The sequence below is a fragment of the Nomascus leucogenys genome, chromosome 1a (genome assembly GCF_006542625.1).
Source record: "Nomascus leucogenys isolate Asia chromosome 1a, Asia_NLE_v1, whole genome shotgun sequence".
Lineage (NCBI taxonomy): Eukaryota > Metazoa > Chordata > Mammalia > Primates > Hylobatidae > Nomascus > Nomascus leucogenys.
This window is the reverse complement of record NC_044381.1, coordinates 60,887,934-60,900,648: the sequence shown is the minus strand read 5'-3', so window position 1 is coordinate 60,900,648 and position 12,715 is coordinate 60,887,934. Positions and strand designations below refer to the sequence as shown.

General features: G+C 36.7%; 1 protein-coding gene across 2 annotated transcripts in view; it reads right to left on the bottom strand.

Annotated features, from left to right (window-relative positions):
- ALDH1A1 (aldehyde dehydrogenase 1 family member A1) overlaps nt 1-12,715 on the bottom strand; it is a 193,179-nt gene that overhangs the window by 25,368 nt on the left and 155,096 nt on the right. For both annotated transcript variants that reach the window (XM_030809867.1, XM_030809876.1), the window contains 3 exons: nt 4,700-4,840; nt 2,718-2,847; nt 938-999 (listed from right to left, as the gene is read on the bottom strand). In XM_030809867.1, coding sequence (XP_030665727.1) covers nt 938-999; nt 2,718-2,847; nt 4,700-4,840 — 333 coding nt within the window. The remainder of the gene's footprint in view (nt 1-937; nt 1,000-2,717; nt 2,848-4,699; nt 4,841-12,715) is intronic.

The window sequence follows — 12,715 nt, the reverse complement described above, 5'->3', positions numbered from 1 at the left end:
GATAATAGTCCTCTCTGCCTCAGAAGGCTGTCTTGAGGATTAATCAAGAAAGAGGGCCAGGTGCTCAACACAATGACTGGTCTAGCATAGACATGTAGTACATATCAGCTATTATCACTGTTCATAATTATATAGTTTTTATTGATTTATTGGGATTTTCAAATTAATAAGCAATTTCATTAAAATATTGATATGAATATATTTCAATCTCATTGGAGCAAAAGATAAGTCATGACCATTTCTTCACATAAGGACTTCGCTACCATTTTTTTGTTTGGCCTTTTAAAGCATGTCAGTTAAAATAAAATCATTTAGATAGTCTCCTTTTTGTTGGGCTTAAAAAGTCTTCACAATCCTCGGAAAAAGGCTACTTTTCTCTAAGAGGAATATGGAGGATCTGAGCCTCTTATCTAAAGGTAAAATATATTCCACGCAGTGCTTCAGATTCCTCTGGTATTTTTTTTCCATTTTGATTAAAAAATGTGTGTCATGAGTTGAACACTCTGGGAGCTACCGTTCTGCATGATGAGATGAAAGTGGGTTGGAGAATAGTAGGCCCCACTACATTCCACTAAAATGCTATCCTGCAGATGTGCAGTGGAGAGCACCTTGCCATATACATGTAAAGCATGGCTCTTATAAAGAGTACATAATACAACTTTAAAAAAAACAACCCATAGAGTAAAGGGTTAACATTTATGGATGATGTAGTATTAAAACATTCTCAAGAGATATGCCAGAATATAGATAGGTTTTCAGACTACCTAATTCATGTGCAAGAAGTTTAGTCACAGGGAGACCAAGTTCAACAAATCTTACATTTACTACACATTTAACAAATACATAAGCAGCCATCTGTTTTAGAGAAACCTTCATCATTAGATAGAATAAGAACTCTTCTTTTTAAAATTGAGAATTATATAGGAGAAAAGCTTACAGGAATGATTTGGCCACATACACCAATAGGTTCATGTCTTGTATATGTAAAAAAATTTCCATCTGAAAAATAAAACACACACAATCATATATAAACAAGTGTATTTGACATTCACAAAATTTTGGTTTGGGGCTGATGTGAGAGAAAGGTGTAGACAATAATTTTAAAAACATATATCTGGCTGGGCGTGGCGGCTCATGCCTGTAATCCCAGCACTTTGGGAGGCCGAGGCAGGTGGATCACAAGGTCAAGAGATCGAGACCATCTATATCTCCAACTATTCACAAAATGGTAAGTGAAGCCCTAAAATAGTAATTTGAAATGATAAGAACCATAAAATTGAGTTAGGTGAAATCAAAGACGCAAAATTGGAAAAAATCTGAAAGATAATTAATTCTACCTTTCATCTTCTAGGAGGCCTGATTTGAAAATTATCTTTGTTCTCTAAGTGTTACAAAAAAGGGACGAGAAAGGAAGTAGGAGGTCTCTGGCAAAGAGAAGAACCACATTCCACTTTGTTTCTGGTAGCTCAAAGTTCTACCAATAAGATAATTCTTTTTAAAGGTTATAATATAATTTTTAGAAATAGTAAAATTTAAAACAGTAGAATTAAAAAGAAAATCTCCCTATGAATAATAAGCCTTTCCCACTAACTTGTTCTAAAATGTATTTTATTTGCCTACCAAACAATAATAGCAAATTCTCTAAATACATGAAGAAAATGACAGGAGTATAAGACATTTATTTTCAATCTAAATTTGACCAATTTATGTGCCCCGAAGTTTAATGTAGTCATCCAGAGAGATACATTATGCTTTACGTTCAATTCTGTTCTAGTTCCCACAGAAGCTTCCTGGCTTCAGCAAGAACTATCTTCATCAAGATCTATTTGTGTTTTAAGTGACTTCTCCCATTTTGTCCCAGAGTAAAGTAGGACAGTTCTAAAGTAGCCACATTTCTTAGTACTACCGAGGTCTTACTCTCCTCTCAACTTTCTGCTATCATTTCTGACCTCCTGGATGCTCCAATTAGATTGCAAGTGCACATCAGGGCCAGCCCTAGAGGGTATTGTATTCCTAAAGTTCATAGGTTTGCGTGAATTAAATTCCGTCCATATTGTTTCCTAAATGTGTGTGTTTTCATGTTTCACATGAAATATTTTTAGTATTTCTACTCCATTATGTGCATACCCCAATAAAATAACACATATATACAGATTCACACACACAAACCCTTAACTCAGGCTGCAAACACAGTCCCATCTTGCTTTGAAGATATTTGAAATGAGTCCGTGTGAACTGGCTTGTTTGATTAGTCTGGTCTAACTACACTGAGTTTGACCAGGCACAGATGACCATAACTGACTTATACTGGAACATGTAAAGAGGCTTAAATAATTACGTTACAGAAAGGATATAAATGTCAGTATTGGAATAAAACCCAAATAAATAATTTCAGAGGCCAGCTTTAAAAAGTTTGGGACCTTAGAGAGGCAATAGCGTCAAATCAGTAATTATGGCCATAGGAATGTTCTTACTTTAACATTTTCTAAAATATCTATAATGTTATCTTCATGATTATGCTGAAACAACTTTAAAAGACATTTTATGAATTTTAACAGAACTTCTAAGGTAAAAACTGTGTTGTCTCAAAGTCAAGAGGAAAATAATTTTGCCTTATTTGGTTGACATCTTTAAAAGGGAGAGTTTGAAATTATTCAGCTCTATAGTAAACTCCTCGCTCCTTTCCTCACCATTAGTGGTTTCTCAAAGATACTTACCAATTGGTATTGTACGGCCCTGGATCTTGTCAGCCCAACCTGCACAGTAGCGCAATGTTTTGATGCAGCCTGCTAAATCATTCAGATATGCATTGGAATAGAGTTTTCCACCATTCATTGACTCCATTGTCTGAAAAAAATGTCAAACACCAAATCTAAAATTCCATAAAAGTTTTAGATTGAAAATATGTAGTAAATACTTTGAGTAATCACGTGCTAGGAAATTTTTGAAATAGAAGAAATCTTGTCATCTTGTCTAACCTCCACTTTTTAAGAGTTAAAATGACTTCCTTGAGGTCAAATAGCAAGATCTGGGCACAAAGGGTAGCGAGATTCTGATTTCTAAACCCCAGGGCTCTTTCTGTCTCATTTTGAATGTTCTCCTGCTAACCAACTTTCTAGGAATCGGTCACAATTTGATATATACATAGCATGTGAGAATGAAACCTAGTCTTCTAAGTCATATCAGAATTCCAACAAGATTTCTGTTATTTTGTAATCAACTGTGGGTGACGACTTAGTGTGAGTGACTATTAATGATGCCTCAGTAATAATTTTTAATTTTTGCATCCCATCTGGATATACACAGTCTACTCACACAAACTTAAGTAATGCCTGGATTTTTCATCCATGAATTTCCTTCAGCAGAATTTTAATTAGGAAACTACCAGTGTTGCCATTATTGTCATAATTGCCGTTTGAATGGTCAGGTAAAGTTCAACATTTTCTAGTCATGTGCCCTAACCATTACAAGATGACCTATCTCCCCTTTGGCTTCTCTTCTTAAGGAGGACCTTAAGCTCTTTGAGATCTAATATTCTGTTGGGGTGGTTACCAGGCAGAAATGCACAGGTGATGAACTGTTAAAGCTATTTGTTTCTGTACTACACTCTCTACCATGTCAAAATTTAACCAAATGTGACTTTTGTATGCCTGTACTTTTCCCTCCATAGGATCTTATGCTGACAGGCAGTCAACAAATCAGATAATTGAGAAAAGCCAAGTTTTAGCATTTTCTGCTTTCTTCCTACAGGCCATTTTTATTACTACAGTTTTATTGCACAAAGCTGCTCGTTCTGAATTTTTGTGTATTTCAAATTATGTTGAATATTTGAGTAATAAATGGTCCTTTGATTAACCATACTTGCTATTAACCATACATGCTAATGTTGATTTTTTTAAAATGTAGACTTCTTTGTTACTGCCACTTTCAGATTCTAAAGATGAAATTTGCTCGAAACCTGATCTTGGCATTGGTTTATGTTAAATTGGCTTCATCATAATGCCCAATTGAGACAACAAAAACAAGGAAATACCTCCCCCAACTATATTATGCTCTGACTCATCTAACTGCCAAAACATAAACAAACAAAAATAGTATTCATAAAAACATAATTTTGATAAACCACATTAATAATTGGATTTTTTTATTCTTTGCCTTTTTCACCTGTAAAAAGAACATCATTTAATTATGACCCACAAGACACATGTCAGGAAGAAAAAAAGTAGCCATTTATTAAATATCTTAGTGAGCTAGACTAACAAGAAATAAGATTTATTTTAGAGAAATATTTTGGGCACCCTTAACAAACTTGAGTTTTTCCATCAAAAGAGCTCAGTGGTCAAATGCTTGAATAAACCTAATGTATCATTCTAGGAGAGTCAAACTTCATGTGATCTTATTAAAGCCTCTGAGAAGTTTTAAGGTAAAGAAATTTTTAAAATTTGGTTTAACTTGGGTTTGCCAAAGTTTAGACCGCAGAATCTATTATGGGAGCAGAAATCAACATCATCCATAATTGAAATGCAGATTACTATTTGAGAATAGTCAATGTTAAGGGGCCTATTCATTGGGACAAAAAATGTTTATATTTTGTTTGCAGAGAGCATATAGTGATCCCTAAAATCAAAACAATTTGCCATTTCAAACGCTGAATGCTTTTGAGAGCTCTAGCTACCCATCCAGCTTGGATAATACTCACCGCCAGCAGCAGACGATCTCTTTCGATTAAATCAGCCAAATTGTATAATAGTCGTCCCCTCTCGGAAGCATCCATAGTGCGCCATGGAGATCCAATCTGAAAAGCCTGTCTTGCGGCCTTCACTGCCTTGTCAACATCCTCCTGTAAGTTAACGGGAATTCAATTCAGTAAGCTAAATATATTAGGCAAGCAAATTTAATGCCAATAACCCTATAAAATAGACTGTAGTGACTCATAAGCAGGCACTGTGTCTCCATTATCCCAAAGTCTAGCACATTGTGCACATTCAACTACTGTATGTTGGAATTACTCCTGCTGAATAATCTTTACCACGATGATCTCCACATACCTGGCACATGCTGGATTTCCTAGAATATAAATGTTTAATGATTTTAATAGTTGCTATCATCTGAGTACTTGCCCTGTTTCAAGTAATGTTCTGATGACTTTATACCTATTAGCTCATTTAATTCTCAATAATTTTATGGCACAAATATGTTCCTTGTTTTACAGATGAAGAAACTAAAGCAAAGAGAGAGGGGAGCTTTGATCAAGGTCAATAACTAAAAGTGGCTGAACTGAGTTTTAAACGGAGCCCATCTGATTGTAGAATCTTTGCTGTTTACCACACATTATACTTTCTCAGTGACTGGGTTACAGGAGTTCCAGGTCAAGCTCAAGATCCAAAATAATGAATATCTTCCTTGGTCTCTGGTGACTCAACAGCCTGTCCACTTTCATGAAGAGCCTATTGAAGGGTGAATAAGAACTTTTCTTTGCTGTTGAAGAATAAACCTTAGAAACATGTGCTCATTCCTCTTGTGCAGAGGGAACAGGGCATAGAAATAGTGGAACTAATAGAGTAGGATGTGCATGTGACAACCTCTCATTTCCCAACTGGGTACAAAGAGATCCTTTTAAATCCCTAATCCGATAAAGAAGTCAGTTTCTTATTAAAGATGCATGGCTTAAAACTACATTAATTCAAGTAAAAGTCAAAGAGTAAAGTGACTCCACATTTGGTCTAGCCTCCTGGCCTTCACTCTCATAGTGCCTCCACTCAATTTCTTCTTTCTCTGTTGTGTTTTCTACACCAGGTATATTCTCTGGTTCTTTTGCAATTCACCTCGGTTACAGATATTGCCCTGACCACTCCACTCCCCTGCAGATCCCTGTTCAGACCTCTTCTGAGCTCTTGCAGAACATACCTACTACTACTGCAAACACCATAAAGGAATATATCATTCCAGTGTTCTTTTGTACATAGAACTGGCCACTACATGGAATTGTATAGCTCCACAAATAGTGGCTATATCACAGGCCAGTACGTTGCAATATTTTGCAGGAGACACAATTCCCTTTAAGAATTGGGGGAGAGAAAAAGTAATGATCCTAGATTTTTTTAAAAAAGTTGTACGCAATTAAGCTAAATCCCATCTAAGGAGATATCTTCCCCTCAAATGGACCTCAAATTAACATCCTCCTCCTTAGGCTATATTCAATCAAGAAGACCCACACTTACAAGTCTGTGAATTAAAATTCAAAAAAACTATTCTTCTAGTATTTATCACCAAAATAATATGATCTGGGTCAAGAGAGATATTTTAGAAGCATAATCTGGTCGGATTAAGTAATAATATTTACTGACTACAACAAAGATTCTTTCAGTGTAATACATCACACACTGGTATATCTCACTGTCTAACTTTTCAGAGAATGATGATATATACAAAACATATGTATTTATTGCCTGCCTTTCCTGAGAAATACATATACAGTGCATATTTGGGGCATTCAGTTAATCACATTGATTGCTTATATTTAGACATTGTTTCATGTCACACGTTCTAACTTTTTCCTAAATTTACAGAGCACTGTTTGAAAAAAAGAAAAAGCAAACCACAAAAATCTGAGATTGTCAGCATGATCTGTGGATACCAGAGCTTATAAAATACATGCTGGTCTGTGTTTCAACAGATCTGTATGACACAGCTTTCATTTGGATCTTTCTGTTCAGTGTCCTGCTATTGGTCTTAGCCAAATATGGGCTATCATAGGGATCTTGGCCTCCCAAAGGGATATGGAGAACTGCCTTCAAGATAAGTAACTCTCCCATATGGAAAGCACATCCCTAAAGAATGCCGCTATAAATAAAGATGTTCTTATGATTATGTCCTTTGGAGCATGCGCCCCCTTTTCTCACATCTTATATGTAATCTTACAGACGCAGAAATAGAGTAATGTTAGTTAATATATAGTTTGACATGAAAACAACCCAGATTTGAATTCTGATTCCTCTTCATTAGCTATGTAAACCCTGAGGCATCTAACCATCCATCCCTCTAGCTAAAGATTTGATAAATATTCGACTCTGCAGCATTCTCATCATCCCTCCGCTAAAGACAGCAGAGTGAAGTAAGAAGATTGTCCTTTTGGAATATTCAATCAAATGGGAGAGACATACAATCAAATCACTACCCCAAAACATTATTATAAACCATGAAATATGTTGTGGCATGACTTCTCGAAGGTTCAGCTTTCTTTTCTTTAAAATCAAGATATGTTGCTGGGTGTGGTGGCTTGTGCCTGTAGTCCCAGCTACCCAGGAGGCTGAAGTGGGAGGATCACTTGAACCTGAGAGGTGCAGGTTGCAGTGAGCTGAGATTGCACCACTGCACTCCAGCCTGAGTGATAGAGTAAGACCCTCATCTCAAAAAAAAGAAAAAAGAAAAAAAAGAAATTGGGGTATGTTACCTCACAGGGTTGTAATGAAGATTAATAAGATAACACTTAAACATTTTCTATGTTAGAACACCATGTATTATTCAATGGTGGCAATTGTTACTGTAGTCCTAGCAGTCAAAACTTTAAATCTTAATATAACGCTCAGCAACTTCTCTCTCTCTCTCAATAGAGGGAGATTCACTCTGTTGCCTAGGCTGGTGTGCAGTGGCACAAACATGGCTAACCAAAGCCTAGACCTCCTGACGAGCCTCAGGTGATCCTCCCACCTCAGCCTCTGGAGTAGCTGGGACTACAGGAGTACATCACCATGCCCGCCTAATTGTTTATTTTTAGTAAAGATGAGGTCTTGCTATGTTGTCCAGGCTGGTCTCAAATCCCTGGGCTCAAGTGATCCTCTCACCTTGACCATCCAAAGTGCTATGATTACAGGCATGAGCCACCATGTGCCTTATTTTTTTGTAGAGATGGGGTTTTGCCATGTTGTCAAAGCTGGTCTAAAATTCCTGGGTTCAGGCAACCTGCTTTGCCTTCCAACGTGGTGGGATTACAGGCATGCAGGGATTATAGGTGTGTATTGCTGGGCCTAGCAAGTTCTAATGTATTTTAATACTTCCTTTCAGTTTTCACTGCCCTGAACAATTTTAGGCCCTATTATTTCATATCGTCAATGCTGTCTCAAGTTCATTCTCTTCTCTCCTCAAACTATCTTGGCTACTATCACCAGGCTAATCTTCTGCAAATAATTTTATCTTATCACTTTGTCTTTCAAATGTTTACACCTGTTCCCTTTCATCTACAATCTCAAGGTCAAAGTCCTCCCCGGTTTTCAAGGCCCAGGATTTTCAGACCATATCTCACCTATCCAAACTTAGTGTTTCCATTTTTTCTACTCTATCTGACCCAACTCCTTCTTACCTTTGTGTCTGTAGTTCTCCTTGCCTAGAATATTTTACCAGTATACTCCCTTACTTTCAAAATCCTATATATACTTTAAGACCCAGCTCAAATATCAATCTACCTAAAACCTTGCCAGACTAATCCAGCTCTATGATGGCTACTAGCTAAGAGCCTACTAAGCTCCAGGCACTAAGGAAAGTTCTTTAAAGCCCCATAGTTATTATTATTATTAAGTATCATGAACCTTGGTTTATAAATATGTAGACTATGGCTCATGGATATGAAATCTAGCAGACAGTAGAATCAAACTTTGATCCCACATCTGACTACAAAACCTAGTTCTTACATCTCTGTAAGGCTGCCCTAATAATGACCTCCTTTGCAATAAATATATACTGCTATTTGTTTTATAAACTATAATATTTCTTACAATTCTGGGTCTACAATAGGCAATAAATAAATTTTCAATAATTTGGTTACCTGTTTTATAAACTCAACATGTTGTACTGATTTTATATAAGGGGTGCCTTACATAATTAATTTAACTACATTGGCATTTAATAATAAATAATATTTTAATAGATTCCATGATACTACAAAACTTATACATTATTCAAAAACTATTAGACATAAAGTTATTGTTTTCTTAATTCCAGGACTAGCATTTTTTTAAATTTTTATTTCAGAACTGGAATTTTCAGGGATATAATTTTTTAATTAAACAGAAAACAATTCGGTACATTAACTCAGATTTGCCACCATCAATAACAATTTTGCTGATGGCACTGAAAGTGCTCCTTTTTTGAAGTAAGGGCCACAAGCTGAAAGTAAAAAGACAGTTCAAATGGATGAGATATTAAATGTCTCCTAAAGCACAGTTAAGGAAGGACTGAACTCTTCGATCACTCCCAGATGGTACATTTCCATATTAAATTCATTCAGAGATGGAGAAAATAGTTATCAGACCAGTTTTACTTTTATACCTGTCATAGGCACTTACTTTAATGGACATTTACTTTTATCCCCACCAATTATTTGTTAGGTCATGCCTTAGTATTAAAAGCAGTTTTCAGGATTAGTCAACATAGCCTAAAAGAACAACTGAAGTGAAAAGAAAACAGTTCCCACCCACATCCGTACTTTGCTTTGTAACCTCCATTTGTTCTTGCCCCTCCTCTTTTCTTTATAATATCTTTGAAAGGCGGTATATAGCCCATTGTTAGCCCCATTCTACTTATAAATTAAATCCCTAAAACCTCTTGGCTCATTATATAAAGAGTCAGATACAGAATATTAGGTTTACTGTGACTATGTAATTTACTAGATTTGTACCTTTCACTAAGCAATGTCGGAGTTTACTATACATTTGTCGGCAAAATTGTGGGAACAGCAATAATTATTTAAAAATAAGTTTTAAAATAATTCTTAAAAAGAATATAGTGATAAGAGTGGTAGATGTTTAAACAGTGGTTTACCATGAATAGTTTATATCATAAACATTTTAGTTTTAGTAACCAGATGACCAGCCAACTCAATTGGCATTGTGACCTGATTTGAAGCTTGGGTAGACATTAATGAGCATCCTTGATCTCTTGGGTGAGCAATAGTAATTGTCAAGAAGCACAGAGCAAATCAGTGGTAAACATTTCTAAGGCTTCCAGTATGATCATCAGCTTTCCCTTACTATACTTCAGGAAGGAGGTAAATCCCACAAACTTCATTAAGAAAAGTCCTCAGACTGCCCCTATGCCTAAAGGTTTCAACTGGAACTTTAGGCACAGAGATCTGTTTTCCTAATAAAACTAATCCCAGTGGCAAAGGTCGATGTTCAAGTCTCCAGAACTAAAACATCAATAATATTTTTCTGTTTGTTAGTTGCAAACTGCAAACAGATCTGGTCCTCCTCTTGAATGGAGAGAGAAAGTACGTAGCTCTCAAGGGCTCACTCTGTCCTTGCCCTTTATTGCTTTTCTCACCTTCCCAGGCCTGCTAGAGCCACTCAAGCAACTAGAGGAACATTTGACGTGGTGGTGTGTGGATCTCCTGAAGTCTCCGATAAAAGGCGTTCATTCTTCTTTGAAAAGTGAAGAATAAAGTTCTCTCTTATTTCTAGGAATGGCTTATAGGGCACAGGCTTCTGGGGCTCCTATAGACCTTGCCAGGGATGATCAGTATTTCTATGCCCAATCTTGGTTTGGTAGCATTTCAGAGAGGTGCAGAGAGATCACCACAGTACAGTTTTCAATCACTAACTTTCTTAGGTGTCAAAACTCCTTGACCCCTGTTAAATGTTAATGCTTGAGAGGAGATACAACTTAACAGCTTAACACTTTAGTTCAGTGGTTCAAGATGCATTCCCCCACCTGCCTCCCAACCAACAACATCAGCATTACCAAAGAATTGATAAAAAAATGAAAATTTTCAGGTCCCATTCTAAGATTATTGCAATGAAATCTAGGGGAGGGTGGGGCTCAGCTATCTGTGTTTTAACAAGCCTTCCTGGACATTCTGAGGCAGGCTAAATTTTGAGAATGTCTGCCATAGCCAATAGTCAGGTTAGTACTAAATTCCTAATGTGAGGAATGTGGAATATACGGAAATTCAACACTTGATGAGAAAGAAGACTATTTCATAGATTTATAGAATATACTATATCTATAGTATAGTATATCTATCGAATATAGTATAGCATACTTATAGGATATACTGTATCCAGAAACCAAGGATATAAATGAGAGATGTAGTGTTGATCTCTACAAGAAGTATATTGTCTCAGACAAATTAGCCTGTAGCTGTATAATACAAAGGTTATAATACAGGCAAATACAATGTCCTATAACCACACAGAAGAGAGTAAGTCTGCTTGAGAAGGTTAGAGAAGGCTTTAAAGAAGTATAAAACCCTGGCATGACTGAAGCTTTAGGATATGCCTGGCACCGTTGAAGCGCTCTATATATTTAACTCCTCAAGCATTTTCTATCTCCTCATTTTACATGAAAAAGAACAGAATCTCAAAGAAGGTAAGTACAAACATCGAAAATCTATGCTCTTACTATAGAGGGTGACTTGAACTAGGTCCTGAGGACTACACTGTGGATATGTACAGAGGCAGTGACTAGCAAGCAATTGTTGGGGACAGACACTGGGCATGACTAAGTTGAAACTCTTAAGTTGATTGGGTGGCCTGGGAAAGAGGCCATAAACAAAGGTTGAGTGATATTATAAAGGACCTTTGTTTGTGGACTTTTTCCCACAGACAGTGAGAAGCAGAATGGAGAATTTATGCTTTGGTGAACTCTTCGGTATAAAGAGTAAATCTGAATCTGAAAGCCAGTGACATTTGTCATCATTCTATTTTGTTTCTACTTCTCAAATTGTTAACCCGTATGGTTGAACTCCGTACTCCTGTGGCTTGAGACTTCGGTCTTACTTGTTTTCATCGTACGGAAATCCGAACCCGGGGCCTCTCCTAAATCCAAAAGGGCCCCCTCAGGTCTGTCACTGTCTTGGAATCAGTATCTGCATGGCCCAGTACGTTGAGATTTGTGATCTCATTTTTGCGATCTCATTTACTGGGGCTAAAGTAATGGAAAAGACTGGGCAGAAGACTGGCAGGAACATGTAATTGCTACAATTAACTAAAACACATTGTCATGAATAATATTATCCTTGGGTATTGCTGACTTTAATTTCCCAGAAGTCTTTTCCTGCAGCAAAAAATAATAACAATAATAATAATAGTAATAATAATAATAATAATAATAATAAAATAAAACATTACCTCTTTACAGAAATTTAAAGCTTGGCGACCCCTGGGCAACTAAAGAGCAGAAAAATCATTTCAAATTAGACTTAGAAACACTTACGTGTTCAGATAAATATTCTGAAGTTTTTTACTCTCCTCACCCAGGAGGAGAATAAAAAGTTTATTTAATATTATGCTATCTAATTTTTTATTTTTTATTTTTTGAGACGGAGTTTTGCTCTTGTCACCCAGCTGGAGTGCAATGGTGTGATCTCGGCTCACTGCAACCTCTGCCTCCTGGGTTCAAGTGATTCTCCTACCTCAGCCTCCCGAGTAGCTGAAATTACAGGCATGCGCCACCATGCCCAGCTAATTTTTGTATTTTCAGTAGAGACGAGGTTTCACCATGTTGTCCAGGATGGTCTCAATCTCTTGACCTTGTGATCTGCCCGCCTCAGCCTCCCAAAGTGCTGGGATATCTTACTTTCATAATAAGAAAGACTATTTATTTATTTATTTTTTTAACGGAGCTTCACTCTTGTTGCCCAGGCTGGAGTGCAATGGCACTATCTTGGCTCACTGCAACCTCTGACCCCCGGGTTCAAGCAATTATCCTGCCTCAGCCTCCC